This window comes from Aethalodelphis obliquidens, unplaced genomic scaffold (genome assembly GCF_003676395.1).
Source record: "Aethalodelphis obliquidens isolate GAN/ISIS:26980383/991018 unplaced genomic scaffold, ASM367639v1 scaffold6, whole genome shotgun sequence".
Classification (NCBI taxonomy): domain Eukaryota; kingdom Metazoa; phylum Chordata; class Mammalia; order Artiodactyla; family Delphinidae; genus Aethalodelphis; species Aethalodelphis obliquidens.
This window is the reverse complement of record NW_020837950.1, coordinates 11,015,320-11,040,521: the sequence shown is the minus strand read 5'-3', so window position 1 is coordinate 11,040,521 and position 25,202 is coordinate 11,015,320. Positions and strand designations below refer to the sequence as shown.

Sequence of the window (25,202 nt, the reverse complement as noted above, 5' to 3'; positions counted from 1 at the left end):
GTGTGTGTGTGTGTGTGTGTGTGTGTGTGTGTGTGTGTGTGTGTGTGCCACTTTCTTTTACCTATTTAATCAACTCATGGCAACATATGAGATAGATGTTATTACTATTCCTATTTTACAGATGAGGAAACTGAGGCACAGAGTGGTTGTTATGGACTGAATTGTGTCCTCTCAGAATTCATATATTGAAGCTCTAACCCCCTATATTTGGACATACGGCCGTTAAAAAGGTAATTAAGATTAAATGAGGTCATAAAATGGGCTTAATCCAGTAGGACTAGTGTCCTTATAAAAAGAAGAAGAGACGCCAGGAATGTGAGCACACATAGTAAAGATTACATGAGGACACAGTGAGAAGGTGACCGTCTGCAAGCCAAGGAGAGAGGCTTTGGGAGAAACCAAACCTGCCAGCACCTTGACGTTGGACTTCTAGCCCCCCGAACTGTGAGGAACTCAATTTCTGTTGCTGTAAGCTACCCAACCTGCATGGTATTTTGTTACGGGAGCCCGAGTAGATTAATACAGTGGTGTATACAAACCTAAGGTAACCAGCTAGCATATGGTAGAGCTGGCATTCAAACCCAAGTTCATGTACTGACAAATCCCTGTCAACACGCCACGCTGCCTCCTAGGAGCCGTAACATGGCTGGTTTTCCTAAAGGGGGGGTGGGGGGCAGGCATACTTCACTCTACACCCAGGGACCTCAGAGAGGACCTATAACCCCTCCCTCAACCTGACACACCGTGCACGTGTGCACATGCCCTCCCCCAGAATCTTAAGCTCTCAACAGCTAGACCAGACTGAGACCAGAGGTCAGGAGTCCTGGTCCCACTCTAAAGAGGCCCCGGAGAGGGGCTTCCCTGGTGGCGCAGTGGTTGAGAGTCTGCCTGCCGATGCAGAGGACACGGGTTCGTGCCCCGGTCCGGGAAGATCCCACATGCCGCGGAGCGGCTGGGCCCGTGAGCCATGGCCGCTGAGCCTGCGCGTCCGGAGCCTGTGCTCCGCAACAGGAGAGGCCACAACAGTGAGAGGCCCGCGTACCACAAAAAAAAAAAAAAAAAAAAAAAAAAAAAAAAAAAGAGGCCCCAGAGAATTCAAGGGCGGGAAGAGGCTGAGGAGAAGGAAATCCCCCCTGAGCAGGGAATGAGTACTTCAACCCTCGTACCCGTCCCAGGTCTAGCTTTATTGCTCCAGGCTGGCCCTGAGACTTCTCAGAGGTCTAAGAGAGCCCCTACCACAAGGCACTAACTAGCCCTGAAGTGGTGGTCTGGGTGCTCTTGTGCACACTGTCCAGCCGGGGGCACCATCACCCTTCTCCCTCCCAACCCCTTACTCCTGGTAACAGAGCCCTGGAGGTAAGGAGTCTCCACGGGGGGCAAAGGAAATCAAATGCAATCCACTGCCTGATGCCTGTGCTCTCATCCCTCTAGGCCAGGGCACAGCTGCTCCCACTGTGTTCTGGGAAGGCCTAGGGCGGTTAGACTCTGGGACAACCTGTGGGAGGGGCTAAGGGGCAGCCAGTGCAGCGCTGAGGCCTCTGGGGCGCCTCAGCCCAGGTCCTGCCCTTTCTCTCCCGTGAAAGGCTTTCTTCAATGAAAGAAAGGCCAGCGTCCCGTGGCAACGTCCACAGTGACGGTCGCTCCTCTGTTACCGAGCAGGGTGAACTGTCACCACATTATGAGGAATTTATATACATTTAAAATCAAACACTAGAATGTCAATTTATTAATTTACAGAGGGAAATGTAAGTCTGACTGGATGCTCAGACTGGCCAACAAGAGGATTCATCCTCTGGAGGAAATCCACTCCAGTTTTAACCACCAGCCCGCCGCAGGCTGATGGGCAGGGAGGCAAGCAGAGGGAGCCTGCTTCCACGTCTTAATGGCCAGGATGCTCGGGGACTCATCGCTAGTGCAAGACACAGGCCTCCGGGTTGTGATTTAATACATAAACAGTTGATTGTATTAGTCATTTCCTGCCCAGGAACCAGGCCGGCATTATGAGGCCTATTTTTATCAATGGAAAAGTTGAGTGGAGGTGGGTTCAACCAAGAGACTTAGCCCGGTATTTCCATAATGTCACAGAACAAATGAGACCTATGTGCATATTTAAACATAAACCTGCAGATATATCGCATCCGACATCTTCACGTACAATCGTCATCATCTTTCTAGCCGTGCCATTTAGCCAGTGCTTACTCTGCGCTGAGTATTTTGTACACAAAATTAAGAGTTTGGATTGGGAGGGGAAAGCAAGGCGGCACTGACATTTATAGATCATTTTCTCAACGCTTCATGCCTTACAGCACGTAGCACAACAGGTTCTCACAACCCTACAAAGCAGGAGCTCCTTGTTATACATGTGAGAACCTGAGTCTGGAGAGCTGAGCTGAACTGCCCAAGGGCGCAGCAGCTGGAATTTGATCTGAGGTTTAGTACTCAAGGTGGACTACTGTCTTGATTTTACAGAAGAGGAAACCAGCTCAGCGAAGTGCAGCAAAGTGACTCAGCTGTGGACTGGCTTGATCCAAGGCCTTGTCTTGCTCTCACCAGTCTTTGCTCTACGTTAGCTGTTCTATAAACAGGAGCACTGAATCCAAAGGAGGCTCCTTGAGAATAGGCCTGTTCTGTGGACCTCTGAATGCCTGCCACCCGAAAGAGGGTCTGGCACACGCTACATGCTCAATAAATATTTGTCGGACTTCCCTGGTGGCGCAGTGGTTAAGAATCCGCCTGCCAATGCAGGGGACACGGGTTCGAGCCCTGGTCTGGGAAGATGCCACGTGCCACGGAGCAACTAAGCCCGTGAGCCACAACTACTGAGCCTGCGCTCTAGAGCCTGTGAGCCACAACTACTGAAGCCCACGCGCCTAGAGCCCGTGCTCCGCAACAAGAGAAGCCACCGCGATGAGAAGCCTGTGCACCGCAACGAAGGGTAGCCCCCGCTCGCCGCAACTAGAGAAAGCCCGCGTGCAGCAACAAAGACCCAATGCAGCCAAAAATAAATAAATAAATAAAACAATTAGTTAAAAAAAATATTTGTCAAATGAAGACACGTGAGCTGGAGGCAGACCAAGGTACGGTGGCAAGAATGGACCGGATCTGACTGGGAGTCCTCAACCTGGCTGGGCCCTAGGCTAGTTAATTGACCTAAGTTTCTGCATCCTTGGAGGGATAACGCCACAGACGCTGGTGAGAACTCAAGGGGGTGTACCAAGCACTGGTAGAGAGCCTGGCATCGCCACTTTTACCATAGCAGATGCATACAGCCTGGGTTATGAAGCCAGAGCACCCAGGTTTGCATCCCAGATGCCCACTTAATTCCTGAGTGATGCAGCTTTCTAATCTGTAAGATGAGACAATGATAGTACTTATGTCCTAAGGAACACTGGGAGAAATAAATAGTATGGTGCATCTAATGTGCCTAGAATGGTACATGGTAAGTGTTCAGTGTGTAAGCTATTATTATGATTAGCTCTCAATTATCAACAAATCTGATCTAGGGTATGCCTAGTGATATAAAAGTCATATAAAAATATCCATGTAGCCAGTAATGCGAGCTAGAGTCAGGTATCACGTGCCTCCAAGTGCCTCCACTGTGAAACCGGAGGGCCAGTCCTTCTGGAGGCTAATCCCTGCCTGGGGCCCAATCCAGCTTTATCGGCTTATCAGGAGCCCCACCTTCACTAGCTGGTGGGGCCTTGACACAGCCCTGCAGACAGAAGCCCACATTTAAGGGTCCTGGGACACAGGCACTGAGGAACAACCTGAGCCCTTGCTGTGTTTGCAGCCCTTCTCTCTGGACTTCCAGTTGGTCCCTGATCCACACTCTGGGCACCCGGCTGGACCAAGAGTCCTGTCCTGGAGTTGAGTCCCCTGGCAGTGCTTTGTGCTAATGTCCCCTTTAGGTGCCAGTGGGATCTAGACACCTCACTGTCATGCTGTCCCTCCGTCCCAACCCTGACTCTGAGCTAAAGACCACTGAGATGCTACAAGGACCGGCTCATCAGATGGGTCCCTCTGGACATGGAGCAAGACTGCCAGGCCTCTGGGGAGTACAATGTGGACCATTCCCTACACTCACCCAAGCAACACGGACAAGTGTAGAACTCAATACTTTGTTCAACTGTTCAAAAATTCAAAAGCTTCCACAGAGGATGATTTCTTACATGATAGGAAACGGTGGCTCTCTTACGAAGGGAGGGAGGGTAGGCGCACTTCTTAAACCCGATGCCTGACATGTCCAACTAAGGCACCTATCAAATCCCACCGGCCAAACGCCCAATCACAGCCCCTCCCGGACAGCCCGACCCGCCGCAGCAGCCCAAGGCCCGGGAGAATCAGAATCTGACGGTAACCACAGAAACTTCTCCTGGTGGGACAGCGAACGTGTTGCACAAAAGGGAACTTCTTGAGCTGGAGACACCTGAATGCCAATAAAAGCTGAGTCTGTGGCAGTAACATCAGCTCACGGCCCACTCTCTCACAGCTTCAGTAAGAGCCCATGCCCGTCCAGGCCCAGCAGCGAGGCTGGCTGGAGCCAGAAGCAGCAGACGTCTTCACTCCTGGGAAACCATTGTTCCGCCATGGAAGTGTGAGCGGTCTTTTAGTTTTCCCATACAGGAGTCTTGGAAAAGATTGAGAGGGAAGTCGTATGGTCCACATGGCTGATTTACACTACAGATTTATATTCTTTCTGTTGAGAAATGTTATTTGCAGAGAAAGCACAGAGTAAAACCATAATGAATACTCAAGTTCTGCACATAAAGTTGGCCATTTTATCTCGCTGGGGCAAGCAAGATGGCCATGTGAGCTCTAGAGGGGATGCTGAGCTCCAAAGGAAGGAGCAGAGAGAGCCTGAGGTCAGGAGACAGACTGTACCCTCTGCGTTGGGGGCTGGGGACCTGGAGACCTGGGCATAGTCGGGGCCGGGACACTGGGGAGACTGGGAGGTTACAGATCCAATGTCAGCTAGTACCAAATCTATTTGCAACACGGAAAAATGCAAAACTCAAATAAACAGAGTACCATTCTTAATAACACTTAGCCAAACGCTGCTGTTTCTGAGGCGATTCAGAACGAATTTGATCCTCTTCTAAAATGCGCCCAATAGATGACCCCACTAAGAATGATGCCACGTGGGTCTTGAATAAATCCTTCCTCTAAATAGCTCAACTGCAAATACAGTTGATCCTCATTATTTGTGGATTCCGTATTTGCACATTCACCTACTCTCCGACATTTATCTGCAACCTCCACATCAATATTTGTGGCACGTTTGTGGTCACTCGTGGACATGCAAAGACTGGCAGAAAATCTGGGTTTGCATGTTCCCAGCTGAGGTTGAACAAGTCTTCTTGTTTCAGCCCTCATACTGCAAAGGAGTGCCCTTTCCGTGGTCTATTTAGCACCTTTTTGTATATGTGCGTGTGCTTTTCCTTGGTGATTTCGCTGTTTAAAACGGTCTCCAAGTGTAGCACTGAAATGCTGTCTAGTGTTCTGGCGGGAGAAGGCTGTAATGTGCTTTCTGGAGAAAATCCACGTGTTCGATGAGCTCCGCTCAGGCGTGAGTCAGTGCTGCTGACCGTAGGCTCAAGGCTTATGAATCAACAATATGTATTAAATTAGGTGTCTTTCAACAGAAACACATAAAATTAGGTTATGTATTGACAGGCTGACAAAAAGGTGACCAGAGGCTCACGGGAACCTAACTCTGCACCTTCCCGAGGAATACTGTTTTTCAGCGTTTGCTAATTCAGTGTTGGCAGTGCCTTTACAGAGCTTCATAGACCCACTACAATAGTGAGAACCAACCATACCTGCCCCTCCTCCTAGAGCAAGGCCGGGGGGCGCAGGGTGGTGGAGGGGGACTGGATCACTCTAGCTTTCTGGATTTGGGTATAGCCGGTGTAGGTGGGACTAGGAACCACGGAGCCCTGGGCTCTCGTCGCTGGCCTCCAGGCGGATCCCTCCTCCCCGCAGGCTCCCCCTTACCTCCCTGGTTCCCTCCCTCACATCTTTCTCATGTCACCTTCTCAGGAGGCCTTCCCGGACTATTTAAAACTGCAACCCCTCCCAGCACTGTCTAGCTCTTTTCCCTACTTTATTTTTCTCCATATTTTCACCTAATGTATTTTCACCTCATGTATGTATATTCCACTTTCTGTGTGTTGCTGTTTCTCTCTCTCCCCACACTGGGACACAAATTACATGAAGGCAGGGGCTTGGTCCGCAGTCTCCTCCACCCCTAAGCACAGAATCTGATCGCTGTGAGGGTTAAATGAGTTCATACACATCAAGTAGGCTTTGAGCAGTATCTGGTGCCTGGTAAAAGCCATACTCATCATCATTATTGGGACTGATGGTAGTGTTTACTGCTGGCTTTTAAGAAAGTTTTTTTTAAAACTGCATTGCTCACGAAGAAAGGAAAAATCTGCAACTTTTTACAGTGTCTGAGAGGAATGCAGTCAACTCATAAAGCGGGAAGACCTACAATGACCTCAATTAAAAGCACAGCTGTTGACTGAGCACCCCTCAAGGGAGCCTTCACCAGGTCCTCGCTCTTGAAGCTGACTCCCAGAAGTCTACACGGTACACACACGGCAAGAGCCTTTGCCCACTGCACAGAGACCCGGAGCACAAGGGATCTGGGGATCCCGGAGCCCGACCATCTCATTTCACAAATGAGTAGACCCGAGTCCCCGAGAGCGCCGCACAGAGTTGCTGCTAACAAGAATGAGTGTCTGTCTTGTGCGGGGTGCAGTGGGCAGGGAAGTCTGTCCCTACAGGGTTCTCTTAGTCACCGCCACTTACTGAGATGGTACCTGACCCACTGGAATCACTGTGTCATGCAAAGATGAAGTAAGTATGAACACTCGCTATTCCAAGACATTTATGGCAATTCAAGAAGAAAGAAGTATTTTAAGTAGTTGTTTTAAAGACTTTGCTTCAAATTAGCTATATTGAGTTTGTAGGGTAGGAACGCACGTTCACAGAGCTGAGATATTAAAAAGGAGGACATTTCCAGCAATAGACTAAAGGCTAAAAACCTACTCCCAGAGGTGACAAGGTATCTGAAGAACAGACTATCCAGGACTCCAGCTGAAGACAGATTGACCAGAGGCTCCTTGTGGCCCCTCCTCACAAGCAGGAAACACACCTGTGTCTCAAGTACACTCAGGTTTTATCCTGTGTGTGTGTGTGGACACAAGGAAAGAAGGAGCCTTAAGGAACCCTGTAGCTCCAGAAGGCGGAAACTTCTAAGACTTCCCTGGTGGTCACACGAAATAACCATGGGGAAGGGAGGGCCCAGAGAATGCTGCAAGGCAATGGATTCCCCAAATTCCAAGGGAAGTGACTGCAGATTGGACGCTGTCACAAAGCCTCGATGGAAGTAAGCAGTTAGTGGAGGCGAGCCTTGCTGGAGACTTACAGACGGGGGCAGAGAGGAGTTCCTGGCAGGAAAGGGCAGAGGGCAGAGGGAGGGAGAGAGAACTTCGCATTATTCAGGGTACACAGCCTCGGGGCCAGGGCACCTCGGGCCACGGCAGCTCCTGCTGTTGCCCGAGGCTCATGACTGCTGCCTGTGGGACCACTGCAGCCCTGCCCCCTGAATGGACCTGGGGTGGAGGGCCAGTGATTTGGGCCAGAGGCTGCTGGTCCAAATTCAAGGAGAAGCCTCATTCCCAAATTCATCTGCCCTTTTCCTGGACTCTTACGGTAGATACTCAGCAGCTCACCTCTTAATGCTCTACTATTCTTTGAATTAATGCCACCTCCCCCATTAGCCTCTGAGCCTTGTTTTCAGAGCTGAACTCAAAGCTCTGCTTGTCCCCTTTGCTTGACTGATGAGGCCCATCAGGGGAAGTGACTCATCCGGGGTCTCCTGGCCTGTGAGCGGCCAGTACAGGTGAGCAGTGGGGTGTCCTGATTCTCAACACCGTACCCCTCTCCCAGGAGCCACGTGAGGTCAGGGAGCCCTTGTGTGTGTTTTTCTTCTCCCACAATGCCCAGGTAAGTGCCACACACACCAGCAGCACTTAACATCTGTTGATTCATTTTTTTCTTCCAAGGAGAAGATGCAGGGTATCCTGAGAAAAATCACCAAAACTAATCAAAGTGCGATGAGTCCTGTGAATCGTAAAGAAAGGTGGAGGGAGCCTGGATTAATTTTCTCAGAGAAGAATGAGAAGAGTTATCGTGAAGCAGTTGAAAAAGTGTGGGGAAAATGCAACCCAAAGTCATCCTTCTACCTAGGGCGTCGAGCAAGGGGTAGGGGCTCTGCAAAGACAAGAAGAATCTGGAAAGCAGTAATGATGAACTTCATAAGGAAAAGAGATACTAAAACAAGAAACCCTCTACCAAGGGGGCTGTGGACTCTTCACTCCTGGGGCAAAGCTTTCAAAGTAGGATGTTAACTGTCCCCACTGATGTTCCTGTTTCAGCAGAGATGACCAGACCAGAGACACGAGATTTATTCTGTACATAGGTTACGATTCTGCACGTAAAATACAACCTCTGTGAAACTTACTTCATGTCAATACACGAGAACCTCAACCATCCCATTTTTCGAACTGCTTTGGGAAGAGTCTTTACGTCTTGAAGGAGAAGATGGTAGTTCCACTTAAGCACATAAAAGAGGACACAAAATAAAATGTATTTTTCTGTCTTGAGAATATCTTCACTTATTCACAATGTGGAGTGCCCTAGGGCTGGCGAAACCGCATTACCTTAACTCCACACAGCTTGCTCTGTGGGAACGGGGACCAGCCTCACCTAGCACACACATCACAACCCCGCCAGTACACAGTTAGCTCTGGCGCGCGCTCGCCTCTGCGGCCTTGAATCTTTCATAGAGAGAGGTCCGCAAAGAACGTTAGAGGAATGGGGAGGTTCCGTACGTAACGTGATGCCAAAATACGCTATGGGCCACTGGTGACTTTCTCAGCTTCCTGGGTCAATTTTTTCCCCCCATGTTAACTTTAATAAGTTGAAAAAAAGATTTTTGGGAAAATGTTTTACAAATGCTACATTATTTATCAACTCATCTCGTGGACAATACGAGTACTTGAATGCTGTTAACGGCAGCAGGCCAGATTCTGCTGCAGTCCCCCACTTTTCGGCAGTCTTTGTAATCTCTGAAGTCGCTGTAAATGCTGGGGAGAAGTAGCAACTAAGGAAGGAACAATCTAGAGTCTCCTGTAAAAGGGGGGCAACTTCGATGTCAATAATATGTACATAGAACTTTGGAGTAACTCTTCTTTTCTTAAAAGCTAGTATAAAGCTCCTGGTGGCTGACGCCCAAAGCTTTTCAACCAGAACTCTAGAGGCTGAGACCAGCCTGGGCTTCCACCCGGGCACTAGCGCACTAGGAAGGGAAGGCTTGTGTTACTGAACTCAAGTGCTTCACTGCTATTCCAGGTGAACCACCCAGCAATTCTGAATTGATGAAGGCTTTACATAAATTCGCCCTAACATACAGAAAAAGGGGAGAGCAATATGCTCTACGTAAAGTGAGAAATCACACACACCACGCACGCACAAACGGCAACAAGTCAAAAACCTGGTTCAAGGTTTGTTTTGTCTATAAGATGAGGCACCAAACACTCAGTCCCACTGACACAAAGGAAATTCCTTATTCCTAACATCACTGCCTCCGTTCCAAAAATTAGATTAAAGCTCCTCGTGTAACTTATATAAGCTGGTACTACCTGCATTTTCATTAATAGCCAGTGTGTTACGAGACATTTCCTATTTTATTTCTAAGGTCTAGAAAAAAGAAAGTAATGCTGCTTCACTTAAGCTATGACACGTTGTAATACTGTGATCGCCAAAATGATTCCCAAACTAAATGGATTAGAGAGAGAGGGAGGGTGGCCTTAAAGATGGCATACTTGGGACTGGGCTCAGTCCCACACAGCCTCCCGCTGATGGGACCTACAGAGCAGCAAAAACACGTAAATCACCACGACTGACGGGGCTGCGGGGAACCATTACATCCGAATTTTTAAAGAAACTTTTGGAAGACCAAAACCATACATCATGTTTAGCTAGTGCTGTACAGCAAAACACTGCTATTGTATAACATCTTACTTGGTCTTCACAGTAATACTATGAGTCTCCCAGACTATGCATTAGTACCATCCCATTTTACAGATGAGAAAAGTGATGTTCAGAGAGGTTAACAAAATCACACAGCTCATCCCCGACAGCACTGGGCCCAGAACCCAGGGATTCCAGCTCCCACTTCATACCCTTTCCCCTTGGAACATGGCCCTGCATTAGAGACAAAGACTCTAGCTGGTTTTTCCTCTTCTGTCATTCACCGGGAGTCAAGGACTTGGGTAATCCACTAAAAGACACACACATACACACAAAACCAAAACACACACATAAAAACATATTTTATTTTCCCCTCTCAATCTTTAATACAGTGGCACATCTTCAGGTGAACTTGAGCTCATGGTATAGAACTCCCACACAACAATCACACAGGGACTCAGAGAACCAAACCAAAGGCATGCTTGCAAGACCACGGGAAGGCCCACCTACACAAGAGGAAGGACAGCCCAGAGATTAAAAGCTTGGTCTCTGAAGCCAGACTGCCTGGGTTCACATCTCAGCTCGGCCATCTATCAGCTCCGAAACTGTGGGCAGGTCATGTAGGATTCTGCGCCTCAGCTTCAACTAAAAATAGGAGAAATAAAAGAACACGGCTCCTGGGGTTTGTGGGAAAGCAGGACAGTGGCAGTCCCATGGGAGTGTTTGCTACTGCCTTTTACAGAGGTGCTAGATAAGCCTGAAAGACAGAAACTGAGCTTACCGATAATGGCCCCAAACCACCTTGGTACATAGGTGCCCCGTAACATACTAAATGCTCAATAACATCAGCAATCGTCACCGTATTTTATTATCAGAACACGGGCTTTAGAGTCCGCTTCACTCAGGCTCAAATTGCAGTTCGTCCATACAACTGATGTGTGATTTTAAGAAAGTGACGTGGGTTCTCTGAATCTCAATTTCCTCATCTGTAAAGTGGGATAACAACATCACCCGCCCCCTTGCAGGGCTGTTCCGAGAATCAGATGGCCCGTTGCAAGTAAAGCACCCAGTAGGGTGCCCAGCACATGGCTGGAATCAGAGCAACGTTAGTTTCCTTCTCCGCCCAACCCTCTACAGTTGTCAAATGATGAAGGTCTACGCTGGATATCCATTCATTTTATTGTTTCTAGATCTCAACCAAAACAGGGCAGACATGTATTAGAATATCTGAAGAAGGAGAGATGAGCTTCATATAGTATTTGAGTTGCTAAGTGACACTGGCCTATAGCATTAGGTGAAGAGGGAAAACTGACATTTTCTATAAAATAGGTTGCTATAGATCTCATCTGAACTCACAGCTCTGAAAAAAATCACGGCTCTCAGGAGAAGGGCTTTTTGAGAAATCATATATTCTTGCTTCTAGGGTCCATGTGTCATTTACATGGGCCAACGTTCCAGCTTCAGTAGAGACAGGGGTCACTTGCTGGTCAAACCTACCACTGGGAATGTGGCTGGAGCAGAAAAGTGGGCCCTGGGTGTGGACCTGTGCCCCCTTCCTGAGCAGCAGGTATGCTGAGAGAATGAGAGACTGTAAGGGAATCCAAAGAGACACATTTTTGCTCTGTGCCCACAGGAGGTGAATTGCAGTGTTGTCTGGCTGGAGATGTGGGGTAAGAATGTGCTGGTTCGGGCTTCCCTGGTGGTGCAGCGGTTAAGAATCCACCCACCGAGGCAGGGGACACGGGGTCGAGCCCTGGTCCAGGAAGATCCCACATGCTGTGGAGCAACTAAGCCCGTGCACCACAACTACTGAGCCTACACTCTAGAGCCCGTGAGCCACAACTACTGAGCTCTTGTGCCAGAGTTACTGAAGCCTGCATGCCTAGAGCCCATGCTCTGCAACAGGAGAAGCCACCGCAGTGGAGTAGCCCCTGCTCATTGCAACTAGAGAAAGCCTGTGCGCAGCAACGAAGACTCAACACAGCCAAAAACAAATAAATAAAATAAATTAAAAAAAAAAAAAAGAATGTGTTGGTTCATCAGCTAAGCACAGTCTTAATGAAGTGATTTTTAGTCTGAGGATCTTTTAAGGTCAATTGAGTTATTTCTAAATTAATTTTTAAAAACTGAGATATAATTGATATATAACATTTGTGTAAGTTTAAGGTGTACAATGTGCTGGTTTGATACATTTATATATTTCAGTAAGACCACCACCATGGCATTCGTTAACACCTCTATCATGTCTCATTTTTATCATTCCTTTTCTGTGGTGGGAACAATCAAGATCTAGTCTCTTAGCAACTTTGAAGTTTTCAATACAGTATTGTTGACTATAATCACTACACTGTGCATTGAATCCCCGGGACTTACTTATCTACTAGTCGTAGGTGTGCCTTAAACGACATCTCCCCAGTTCCCCTGTTCCCGGCCCCTGGTAACCTTCTACTCTGCTTCTAAGAGTTCGGCTTCTTTAGATTCCACTTATAAGAGACATCATACAGTATTTGTCTTTCTCTGTCTGACTTATCTCACTTAGTATAACACCCTCAAGGTCTATTCGTGTCCAAAGCTTGTCACAAACAGCAAGCTTTCTTTCTTGTGGCTGAATAATATTCCACTGCATATACATACTATGTCTCCTTTATCCATCCGTCTGTTAATAAACACTTAGGCTGCCAATTTCAATTATTTATGGACTATGCTCAGTGAACTGATCTCAAATGTCTCCTTCAACAGGAAGCAACTGAAATTCCACATACAGACTCAAATCGTCTCTTTCTCAAGTCCAGTAACATTGTAACTGTCACTCTTAAATGGGATTACCATTTTTCTCTGCTGTATTTACTTTCTTCTGCTCCTCTCCTCGGTCTGATTATCTCACCTTGCATGCAACTCTTGTTGAATAAATATATGTAGAATGAGTGGATGGATGGCTTGGTTACAGACAACTGTTGAGAGCTGTCGCACTTCCTGTCAATTTAGAGACTGAAAATATGCAAACCTGACCATTAAAACCATTTCCTTAGAAGCACCAGAGCCCGGAGCAGACGAAGAACTCAGGCTCTGATCATTGTGGCTTCACACTTCAATAAGATTTTAAACAGGAGGCATAGGCATGAGGGGACAGTGTGGCTTAGCTAAAATGGCTCAGTGTCTGAATTATTCTCATAGTCCTGTAGGAGGAACCATCATTTCTCTATCAATTTCATTAACTGCAAATAAATAAGAAATGTTCACGGTACTGCCTCAGTACTGGCACCGGCATTAAGTTCTCAGGCAACAGCCCCGAGAAGAGGAGGCCTGGTATGTGTTGTCAAGTTTCTGGGCAGCCTCGGAAGGCCAGCTTCGGGACACCCTCAGGGCTCGACCAACTGGCTCTTCCTAGAGGACCCAGCCCTGCTCGATGAAGGTACCGCTGCTGCTGCTTCTACCTGAGGCTGTCCAGCTCTGAGAATACCCACGGCCCAGAATTCTCTGGCAGGATCTCACGAGGCCAGGTTGACACATCTGCTGCCCCTGCACTCTCAGGATGCCCACCTCCACCCCTGCTGCTGGGGGCCGCCCATCACCTCACCTGTTTCCTGCTTCCTTCCTTCAAGGGAAGAAGGAAGTCTGCCTCTCCTTAATTAGCCATCTAGGCATCTGCCCACCAGAGGGCGCAGCTGTCGACAGGTGGATAACAATGCAGCTCGTTTCAACGGTGCCTTTCAAAACCCGGGGGCTCGCGTGGCTGCCAACTCCTCAACTGCTCATTCAGGCAAGCGTAGTGACCAGAAGTTAATAAGGGAAAGGGAGCCGTGGCTCTGCCAGAAACACGGCATTATGCATGGTCATGTTGGCAAATAAACGGAGTTTTAGAAACACAAAAGCTGGCCTCTGGGCCCGGAGACAAAAATGAGTATCGAAGGCCAATGGCTCAGTGTCCAAGAGACAGTGAGTGTCGCCGTGCTCAGTGGAAAAACCACGCTGGACCAGGGTCAGGAGCCTGGCTCGAGTCGTGCTCTTCCCAGACGAGCTATACACTCTTGGGCAGATACCTCTGCCTCTCTGTGCTCCTTCCACCTCTCCTAAGGCTTGACTGAGATGGTCCTTATTTCCTCTTTGTGAATGTCAACCTGAAAGCCGTTCATGAGAGGATGAAATCTCATTCTGCCAGGACTTGGTATGTTCGTCATTGGCTCCGTGCCTTGGTTTCTTGATTCAACTGTGTTGACAGTTATGCCCCTCACTAAGGCCGTTTTCGCTGAATAACTAAAATGTGAGAATAACATCTGTCACAGACTGTAGGTCCCAAAGATGGCAGGAATAAAGCACCCTCTCCCCTGCATCCTACATGCTCTCTGCAGCATGACCCTGACACTCTCCCTCAAGAGGTAGAGTCTGTGTCTCCACCATGGGTCTGGGCTGTGACTGCTTTGATCAACAGAACAGGGTGGAAGTGATGGGATGCCATCTCCTGAAACAGCCTTGTCTCACCTGGTGGCTTCAGGAAGCTTCCTGCTTCTTGGAAGCCAGACACCATGTGAGAAGTACACCTGCCTACCCAGAGACCACCACTGTGAGAACTCCAAGCCACACAGAGAGGCCCTGGAGGATGAGATGCCACATGAAGAGAGACAGTGGCCAAGGAACACTGAGCCACCAAGCACGTGAGTGAAGAAGCCATCTTGGAAGTGGATTCTCCAGCCCCACCTGCCCCCAGATGCCCCCATGTGGATCAAAAAGGAGCTGCGCCACTGAGCCCTTCCCAAATTCCTGAACCCACAAAATTTATTTCAGGAGCAAAATCAATGGTTGCTTTAAGCTACCAAGTTTGGGCATAGCTTGTAACATGCGTACACATTAACAGACGACAGAAACAATGTTATCTGCAGTATTGGACAAATATGGGTGGGCCTCATCTTAATAGATCTGTTCCTAAAAGCATTTGCTGAAAATGAACACAAAATTACATATAAAATTATTTTTTAATCTTGAGCACTTACATTTACATTTTGGGAGAGAATCGCTAAATCCCGCTGCAGTGCAAGTACACTCATTAGTTTAGGCATCATCTCCTTCTGGAAAACCATACGCCACCCCTTCCTCCCAGCCAGGACAGATGTCCCCAGCTCAGCATCCATGACACGATAGCTCAGCACTTAGCACAATGCACTGAATTTCCCTGTTTGTTGTCTGCCCCGTGAAGGCAGGGGACATAGCCGTTCCTCCTTGTAAGAGAAGAGTCATAACGTCTAATGCATAAAGTATGATAGAGGTGGTTCTAAGCACTTGACATAGATCTTATGTTTATATCAATTCACTTAATGTTTACTATAGTCTTGTGGGATAGGTACTATTATTATGCCCACTCTCTAGATGAGGAAACTGAGGTACAGAGAGGCTAAGTAACTTGCCCAAGGTCACCCAGCTAAGTAAGTAGCAGAGGCTGGCTTTGAATCAAGGCAGTCGGGGCCCAGAGTCCATGCTCTTAGCCACTGTAACACACAGCTTTCCTTTAACATTAAGCATTCAATAAATGTTTTTGACTCAATTAATGAATCAACAACAGAAATCAAACCCAAACTTCTCATACAGATCAGGATTTCTGAAAGAAAATAACCCGTGCCACATGAACAAAAATCAATTCTAAGAACTACATGCAAACATAAAAATCCCATACAAATGCTAAGTACTGATAACGAATTTGCTACACAGACCAGAAATAAATCTGAATGAGAAAAGATACTCCCTACCCCTTCCTGTTTTATCTATTAGTGCTAATCTAGTCAGTAGCCACTAATATAATTATTTCAGGAAAATCTATGCGAATAGGAACCAAGGGAGGGCACAGATAAATAAAGCTTACAGATGAATATTAGAATCTCATGTTCATTCACCGTTCACTTCAGGACGTTCCTCTGTCAAACCTACTGACCAACTGATGTGTATCACCTCTTTCTCTTTTCTCTCCATCTGGGGCAGGTTATAACAAAAGAGGACAGAGACAGGCAAAGCTTTCACGAAAACCAGTGCCTGGGAAAGACATCCCCGAGCAGCTGGGAACTGGCTGCAAATGGCCATGACAGAACTGGGAGGTACTGTGTAGGAAGACTGTAGAGGATACACAGAAATGACACCTTATTTATCTGGTTTCAAACTTTTTACTGTTGCTGCTTGACGTGTTGTGTATAGGCTGGCAGCATAAGCAGCGCCCGAGAGCTTAGCAGAACTGCAGTACCTTGTCCGGCCCCAGAACAACTGAATCTGGATCTGTCAATATGGGCATTGGAAAGTCTGAAGGCACTGCCAAGGACTGGACCATCTGGGAGCGCCGGAAAGGAAGGGGGAGTCTGTCCTCAAGCAATGACTCTCCAGTCCCCCCCACCCTGCCTACCTCTGACATCCCTGCTACCTCCACCTCAGACACCCAGGCAGCCAGCGACCATAAAGCTTAGGGAAACGATCCCTGGGAGTGGGTGGGCACGACGCTCCCTTAGACCTTGGAGTCAAATACAACTAGGTTTGAGTCCCAGTTCCAACCAGTTACTGGCTGTGTGATAAAATGAATTATTTACCCTGTTCAAAGCACCAGTTTCTTATCTGTAATATGGGGGCAACAACCACGGTACCTGGCGTTTGCAGGAAAATTGCATGTAGGTGCCTAGCACAGTGCAGGGCGCGGGCAGAGCGTGTGTTCAGAAAAGGGAGCCTGCTCCCTCTCTCCAGCCCTGGGCTCAAACTCCTCTTTCTTTCCTTCTCCAGATCTGGAGATAGACCAGACTGAACTATTTAATCTCCAGACGCCATAGATCAGGACTGCTCACTTCATTTCAGATCTGAAAATTTCTCAGAACCAGAAGTGACTTCTGAGACGATAACACATTCATCTTACAGCTGAGGAAGCTGAAACCCAGAGAATTTAATGCTTGGGAAAAAATAATCCTCCTTACCCAGTTCCCTTGTTGTGGATACCGAAGAACAGTGTTCTGAAAGCAGTTCTAATTACTTCTCCTCACAAATATCCTGAAAATGATTTGTCACACACTCTTGACTCCTGGTCAGAGGCCCAGGAGACCCACCTTTGAATGCCATCTCCACCACTAATTGTGGGACCCTAGGAAATTTATGCACACAAATTTTCTGGGATTCACTTTTTCACCTGTAAAGGAGGACCATTCGATCACCTTTAATGTCACTTCTAGCTTTAAGCAATTCAATGATTTCAAATGAAATGCTGATTTCTTTAGGGACGTAATTTTAATACTGTCCACAAGATGGCAGAACACTTCCTTTACAGAAGTCTGAGCATAGCGAACACAAAGGAGAGGAAAGCACTCTAAGGTATTCGTACATATTTTTCAAAGCATTCAGTTTTCTACAATTTAATTAAAACTGGCTTTTATTTTAGGGTTAATCATTCTAGTCAAGCATTTGGCCAGCAATAAGCCACATGCCGTGAGAAAAGGAACGTTTTAAAGGGCTAAATTAGGGTTCTAAGGTAGTAGGATGAGCCCAGGGGGCAGAGCGCAGAATCGTGGGGATTCAGGAGTGCAAGCTACCTGGCCGCTCAGACATGACTAGAAATTGCCTTCTTGATAAATGAGGCACAAGAGGCAACTATCTACAAAAAGCTTGTACATGCAGACATTTAAAAACATTTCACATGGAGAAGTGACGCAAAATAGAGAAAAAAATAATTAGAAAAACATCTTTAAGATTACAATAACAAAGTTTTGAATTTAAAAATGCAGAGGGACTAAACACCACGTACTGTCCTGAGTTAGATCCTGGAACTGAAAAAGGACCTAGAAGAACGACTGGTAAAATCAGAATAAAGTGTTTAGTTAATAGTTTCGTATCCCTATTCATTTTTAGGTTTGACAAGTGTACTACGGTTACGTAAGATAGGACCTTGGGGGAAGCTGGGCGATGGGTATACAGGAACTCTCTGTACTATCTTTGTCACTTTTCTGTAAATCCAAAATTATTCCAAAATAAAATTTTTGTTTAAAAAATGCATAGAAAAATAAGGGCAAAAGACAGCCAAGAAAGGACAGAAACACAGAGTTTCATAATAAACATAGGGTTTTGTACCTACCAAAACAAGTGTCCTATGTTGATGATAATTTAAGAGGGGGAGTTTTAAAGTAGGAGGTAGTAGCTCACATGCAATAAAATAAGGTAAATAAGTAAAAATGACAAAGCCTAAAGAATAATGGGCAGTGGATAAAGGTGTCTTCTAGGGTATTACAGATGGAATTATATGCCGCCGTAGCCTTTTCTGAAAAGCAGTTTTGCAATAAATGACAGAAGCCATAAGTTCATAGCCTTTGACACGGTAATACCGTTTTAGCAACCTCTACCAAAGCAATGATTTAAAAGAAAAAAAGCCACCTATTTTTATGAAGTTGTAACTCTGCCCTGTAGTACTGGAAATTGTTCCTATGGCCACTGGGTGCCTAGACAGATTATGGTGCTATTAATTAAATGGAATATTATAATGGAATTAAGAATGATAAATCTGAGAATTGTGGAAAGGAATACGTGAAGTAGTTTTTTAAGAGCTCAGTACATGCAATGTAGTATCCTAGATTAGGTCCTGAAAAGGATATTAGTGGAAAAAATGGGAAAATGGGAATGAATAAAGCCTATTTTAGTTAATAATACGGTATCAATATTAATTTTTTAGTTTGGATAACTGTCCGTGATTATGAAGATGTTACTATTAGGGAAATGTATATGGGAACTCAATATCTTTGGGACTTTTCTGTAAATCTATAATTATTTTAAAATAAAAGTTAAAGAGCTCAGAATTATATACAAACTCATGCACATACTGCAATCAACTAAAAAGAAATTTACTGTATATAAAGTTAGGTAGGCTCATAAAACACTGTCAGAGTTCTAAAAATACTTTGCCTTCGCAGGAGTGGGGTGGCATGGGGGGAAGGGTTCATTTATGTCGCTACTTAGATGTTTCACTGAACAACTGATTATCAAGATGCTCTGACTCAGAGCGGCTGGGGAGAATTCTGAAGGATTCATATCCTGATAGTCTAAAAATGACTTTTATTTTTCCAGCATCTAAGTTTCATTGAGGGAGTAAGGAAGACATTTTCTATAATAATCTTTTGAGTAATCATTCCTCGGGGACTATATTTAGAATTCCATCGCACATGAAATTAAATATTTTTGTTTCCTAAAGAAAGGATACCTTCTGCTTCTTTGCGGGGCACTCAGTTCCTGAGTCCTTGGCAAATTGAAAGAATGGAAAGGGTTAACTAAAGATACCCTTTAGATATCTTTAGATCTATCGAAAGCTTGAACATCTGGGAACCTAGATCTTGTCACTTCTGCCTGCTTAGGTGCCCCAGGCAGCATTAAACAGGCGAGGAGTGACTAAGGGGGCAGATGGGGGAGGCCAGAGGGTGGTGGCGATGGGGAATACCTCCAAAGTGGCCTCATCAAAGTCAGCTCTAAACCAATGGACTTGTTCCAAATTTGTAAAAAACAATTTCGTTTAGTGCTGTTGGAAACAGCATTGAAGGATCACCTTAGCCTTCCCTGCAGGCTTTCCCTTGGTCCACTTCCATCAGGAGGTGGAGAGATTTGCCTCCAGAGAAGGACAGCAAGACTCAGTTTCCCCAAAGGGACGCCATCTGTGTGGGGTACCTCAAGTGGGCAGCTCGGCCAATCACCAGACACACAGATGAGCTCCACTCCAGCCCCCGCTTCCTCCTGTTCTGGCCCAACTTTTATCATAAGCCTGGTTGAACTTACACCACTGAGGGATGGTCTGAAAAAACCTGCATTCCACTTCTAGAGTCTAGGGTTCATCTCTGCCTCAAGTCAGACGGGGAAGCTGGTCCACGCTGTACTTGAAATGGGTTTGTCCTTTGCTTCCAATGAGCAAAATCCAAACTTCTATGTGTCTTTACATAAATTTGGAGTATTGTTAAGCACACTGATCACATTGATCGATGGTGGCCCCTGAGTGAAGCCCCAAGGGAGACTTTTCTTTGGACAGTCCAGTGAGCATGGGCTCTGGAGCCAAATGGCCTGGCTTCAAATCCTGACTCTACTAGTTAAGTAGCTGTTCAACCTTCTATGCCTCATTTTCCTCATCTGCAATAATGACAGTCAGCCCCTTGAATTTCTGTGAGGATGAGAGTCAACAGCAACGAAGTCTTTAGGACTAAGCCTGGCAAAAAGTTAGCACTCAATAAATATTCATTATTACAAATATTTTATGACAGAGCACTAGAAAAACCATTATATTCCATAAGGAACTGAGATGCTTTTCCCTCATGCACAGTGTGATTCATAGAAAGCAGGGTTCTGAGACCCTTTTCCCCTCCCAACAGACTTAGGGTCCTCAAGAGTGACAGTGACTTTCTATAGCACGGGGCACCTTCAGAATCTCGGGTGCGATGGGGGCAGTTAGAAGCACGTGTAGTTTGCAGAGGTTTTTTCAAGATTCTGAGATGCCCTTACAGGAATTCATGCCATTTACCATAAAAGTCCTCAGTAGAAATAATCACCTGGAGGTACAAAAATGGACCCAAAGGTCACTTTTCTTAACTATGCCAAGTCCTATGCTCTGAAAAAAAGTCCTATGCTTTTTCCTTCTCCCCAGTCTGATCTGTTCTAACTCCATGTACTGTCCCAGTACAGACAGATGCACTGATTCTTCCCTTATGTTTTCTGTGGCTTGTAAGTGCTTTCATAAGTCTCCTCAGATCTTTTATAGAACAAAGAAGGATAAAAAATAAATAACACAATACACATGCTCTTTTGTTTACAACTAAGTGCAACTTTAGTTACTTCTAAGAAAGCTGAGCCTCCTTATTAACATAAACAAATTCCTAATAGGTGCTAGAATAGACACGTTGGGAACAGAACAGTGGTAGATCAAGAGTTCAGTAAGCAATACAACTGAGGGGGAAAAAGAGAAAGCACCCTCTTAGGTAACAGCTCAATTACCTCCAATTCCCGCTACCCATTCAATCTCCGTTCCATGCATCACCCTTCCGGCCCACTCTTGTCAATTTCACACTCAGCTTTACAGATATCACTGGCCCAGCCCTTCCGGGTGGAGAAAAATATTGCTGCTGCTCGCCCTTCCTCCTCCAGTCTTTGCTGATAGCCCTTATAAAACACTTGGTAGCAAAGCAAATTATTCACAGCCTGCCTTCCTGTTTTACTAGGTCCCTTCCCTTCCTTGCCATAAGATTTATCTTTAAAGGCCAGGGTTGTCAGAGGCCAACCAAGAACTTGTTCAGAACACCGCTGGCTCTGGAGCAGCCTTAACCTGATCAGGCTGTGCTTAGAAGGAAGCTGAGCAAACTAGGAGCAACAGAGAAGCCCTGGGATTCTTACAGAACCAATGGCAATGTGGCAGCTTCCGGCCAGGGAGCCAAGGTTTTGAACCTGCACTGTGTTCCCCACTTGACTGCTGCTACAGGAACCTATCTGCTGTTTTATTCGTAGACACAGATCTACTTTGGGATTCAGAAAAATATCTAGGTTCAGCTACATAATTTGCAACTGAAAATGAAATATGCAAAATGAAAACACATGGCCCCCTGTTCAAAAAGCAGGGGGGGGAGAAGCTGTAAAAAGTATTAAGACATGAAGCTTTATCCTTTCTTCTGCATTCTCTCTCTCAACTCCTAACGGTGTTTTTTGCTTGTCATTTAATGTCACCCTCTCTCGGGCACGGGGATACTTACAGGGTGAGTGCAGACCATCACAGGCTGCCCACCGCTACAGACCATCAGCTGCTAGGCCGACGCACCACGTCCTGGCCAGGGGTGGGGAAACTGAGCCAAGAATCCCCCTTTCCCGTGGACTCACCACCCCAGCCCACAGCAAACGGATGACCCTCTGTTTGCAACGCCTGTGCCGGGACACGCTAGGCACCTGGATCGGGAGTGGGCGGGGCCTCACTGAGTCACCCGCGAACTCACTGCGGTGCTGTCCGCCTGAGCTGGGCAGGCCACTACTTTGTCCCCTCCTGGGACACCATGGAGTTTGTGTACCCGGCATCAACTCTCCCCAGGCTCACACCTAGCTCCCTAGAGGGGTGGAAGGCAACAGTAACTGCTGGGTGGGGGGCAGGGATGGGGAGGGGGGCAGGGCCTGAGGTGCCAAGCAGCAGGGGAACGGGCAGCTGAGAAACACTGCGCAGGTAGGGAGGTGGCGGGACTGTGTGTAAGGCAAGGCTCCAACCCCCCGGGGCACACTCCGCTGCCCCACTGCACTTCATCTACAGAGCACAGAGTCAAAGATAAAAGTATGCAGAACGTCAAGAGAGCAACTGCACAGAAAAACACGGGGCCCTGATTCTCCGCGCAGGGCCCTGTGCAACTGTACAGGTCGCATACCCGTCAGCTGGTCCTGCTGGTTCCCCACCATGAAACAGGCCTGTGTTTAGGTCAGGAATGAGGAGGAACTTTCGCTTTGCACAGGTGCGAGGCTGCCCTGGAGGAGGTGGGTGTGAGGGGTCTGTGGCACCTGTTCACCGCCCCTCCCATGGCACTGCAAGGCAGAGCCTGGCTCATCTTCAAAGGCTTCTGAAGCCCACCTGTTCGAACGATAATTTTAACTTATTGCGATGCACAAAGAACTGATGTAGTGAGATACAAGCAGAGTCGTGATGATTACGGAAATCCTCCCAAACCTAACTTGGCCGAGGGGTTTACTTTAATTGTTGGGGAGATTAGGAAAGAGAGAGGACTGAGGACTAATTCCTTATTAAGTGGCTCTGGGTTGATGGTTTGTAAAAAACTGGGCCGTTATCCAAAGTCATTATTTTGATGCAAGAATATTAACCTGGTCGCTGAAAGCACTTTCTTACAAACCTTAGCTTCTGGGTCACTGTTGATACTACAAGAATCATCATCATCAGCATGTGGGGCATTTCTAGAAAGAAAAACAGAAAATTGGACTTAGAATTCTATTGCAATCTCTAGCTGCACAAAGCCACTCATTACGGCAGGTGCTCTGAACGCCCTACCTGAGTTTCAAGGATGCATAGCGCAGTGTTGCTCCTTCAAACTCTTTTAAACTGGGGTCCGGGTTGACTGTGGCTGCATGCAAATCCTAGAGGAAAAGAGATCCCTGTTAATGTAGAAAGGGGAATGACCCAGTACATGGCCTCAAATATCAAAGGGGAGAGAAGTCCTCCCAGCACGAGGCAGAGAGTGTATGTGAGCTTAGGCAGAAAAAGGCATGCATGGGCTGCTGATGCCCGTTTGGTGCAAGTGCTGCTTCTTACAAGACAACAGGAACCTGGGGCAATCAGCCTGAAGTCATTCACAATGGGAGACATCAAAAAAGGCGACACGTGTGAGTCCCACAGCCCTAGCCAGAAGCCCCATCACTCCGTCCCTGCAGAATGCATGATATTCACAAAGAAGATGCAGCCACAGCCATGCAAAAAGGACAAAATATTAAATGAGCTAAAATCTGACAATATACTTGCCTTCCAAATGTCACTATTAATCTTTCCCCCATTCAGAACAGCAAAATCACTCCATGGCTGTTTCTAGACATATAATTATTCACAAGGAAAAAGCACATTGATTTAAAAGAAAGAAAGAAAGAAAGAAAATAATAAAGGATAGAAAAGGAAAGGGAAAAAAAAAAAGAAAACACACACACACACACACACACACAAGACACTGTTGTTAGCATTGATATTCACAGGATGGGTTAGGGAACAAATTCACTCTAACGGCAGCATGTGAGCTCGCTCTCCCTTGATCTAGATCAACACCTGAGGCCTAGGGCAGGAGGAAAGAGAGGGCGCTTTAATTACTTACCAAAACAAATGGCTGAACGTCATTACCAGACATTGAAGTTATCGATACTTTCTAAATGTGGTCTTAAAAGCACACACTATGCATCAAAGTATTAAATGCCCAGCGTACCTAATTTCACAGGCACCTTTTTGTCTCCTATTAACCAAACAGAACTGTTTTCTTGAGGTGGAGGTGGAATTAGGGATGATGCTTGTCGATGTGCTGGATGGAAACGGGAATGTCCATGGCTAAGGCCATAAAAAAGCTGGGGGCCAAATTATTTTCACTTAAAAGAAAAAAATGGCAATGACGGAGGGCAAAGAACCCAGCCTGACCTCATCTTGCTGAGATTTAATCTAATAAAAAATAGCTCTAGACAATCTAATGTAAATTCCTCTTGTTCGTAAAAAACTCTACTTCCTTGCCACCCAAGCCTCTTCACAAATGAATATTCGATCACGAAATGCTTTTCTAAACATAGTTATAGAACAAAGTGCAAAGCCTTGCCTTGCTGGGCAACCTCTGACGATAGACCTTCGAATCTAAACAACTCCTTCCTTTATTCACCTCGGACGACAACAGAAACATTTGTTTTCTTTCTACTATATTGACTGAATATTCGAATATTTTTCACGTGACATTTGGGGAAATAAATGATACTAATAAGACACCCATAAAGTTCATCCTTATGAACTTGTTCCACTTGTCAGGAAAATCTCTTTTCTTGAATAATAAATCAATAAGAGGAACTTTTCCACTAAGTAACTTTACAACTGAAGTTCTTTGAAAACGAGACAGTAGTACTGACCCATAACTTCTGCACACAATACAATTTTTAAAGCCACTCAAAGCAAGAAGCAGTGAAGATCCAATGTCCCAGGTGTTGAAAAAATGCATTTATTTGGCTCTGAAGGGCTCTCTGAGGGCATGGTCATTGCAAACCTGGATCCATTATCACTTCTACACAGTTGGTGTAATTGTTGCTTTCTTTGCTGGACTAGGCACCCAACCTGCAGTTTTTCAAACTAAAACAGAACTTGGACCACTGCTGTTTATGTATTTTTTAAAAATAATCTCTTTTACTGAGCACAGAGCAGGAATGCTGCCCAGCGCCTCACCTCTTTCCTCACTCCATCCCCAAAAGCAGCGTTCAGCTTTTACTGAGGAGAAAATATTACAGGAAAATCTTAACCTGTCAGCTGTGGTGACCTATGAACCCCCTGAAATGGATGTGGGATTTTGTGCAAGTGTATTTTATCCCCAACTTTTCTGTTCTCAGAAGGGCCAGTGACCGAAAAATGTTTAGAGTTACCATCATAGGGGGATTAATAAACACGCATGATAAGGACTGGAAATATCAAGTACAAAATA

General features: G+C 46.3%; 1 protein-coding gene across 14 annotated transcripts in view; it reads right to left on the bottom strand.

Moving 5' to 3' along the window:
- Window positions 1-25,202, bottom strand: part of APBB2 (amyloid beta precursor protein binding family B member 2) — a 376,970-nt gene that overhangs the window by 86,481 nt on the left and 265,287 nt on the right. For 11 of the 14 annotated variants that reach the window (XM_027103089.1, XM_027103091.1, XM_027103094.1 and 8 more), the window contains 3 exons: window positions 23,513-23,575; window positions 23,045-23,130; window positions 22,890-22,950 (listed from right to left, as the gene is read on the bottom strand). In XM_027103089.1, coding sequence (XP_026958890.1) covers window positions 22,890-22,950; window positions 23,045-23,130; window positions 23,513-23,575 — 210 coding nt within the window. The remainder of the gene's footprint in view (window positions 1-22,889; window positions 22,951-23,044; window positions 23,131-23,512; window positions 23,576-25,202) is intronic. The other 3 variants (XM_027103101.1, XM_027103100.1, XM_027103099.1) reach the window with 1 other exon arrangement.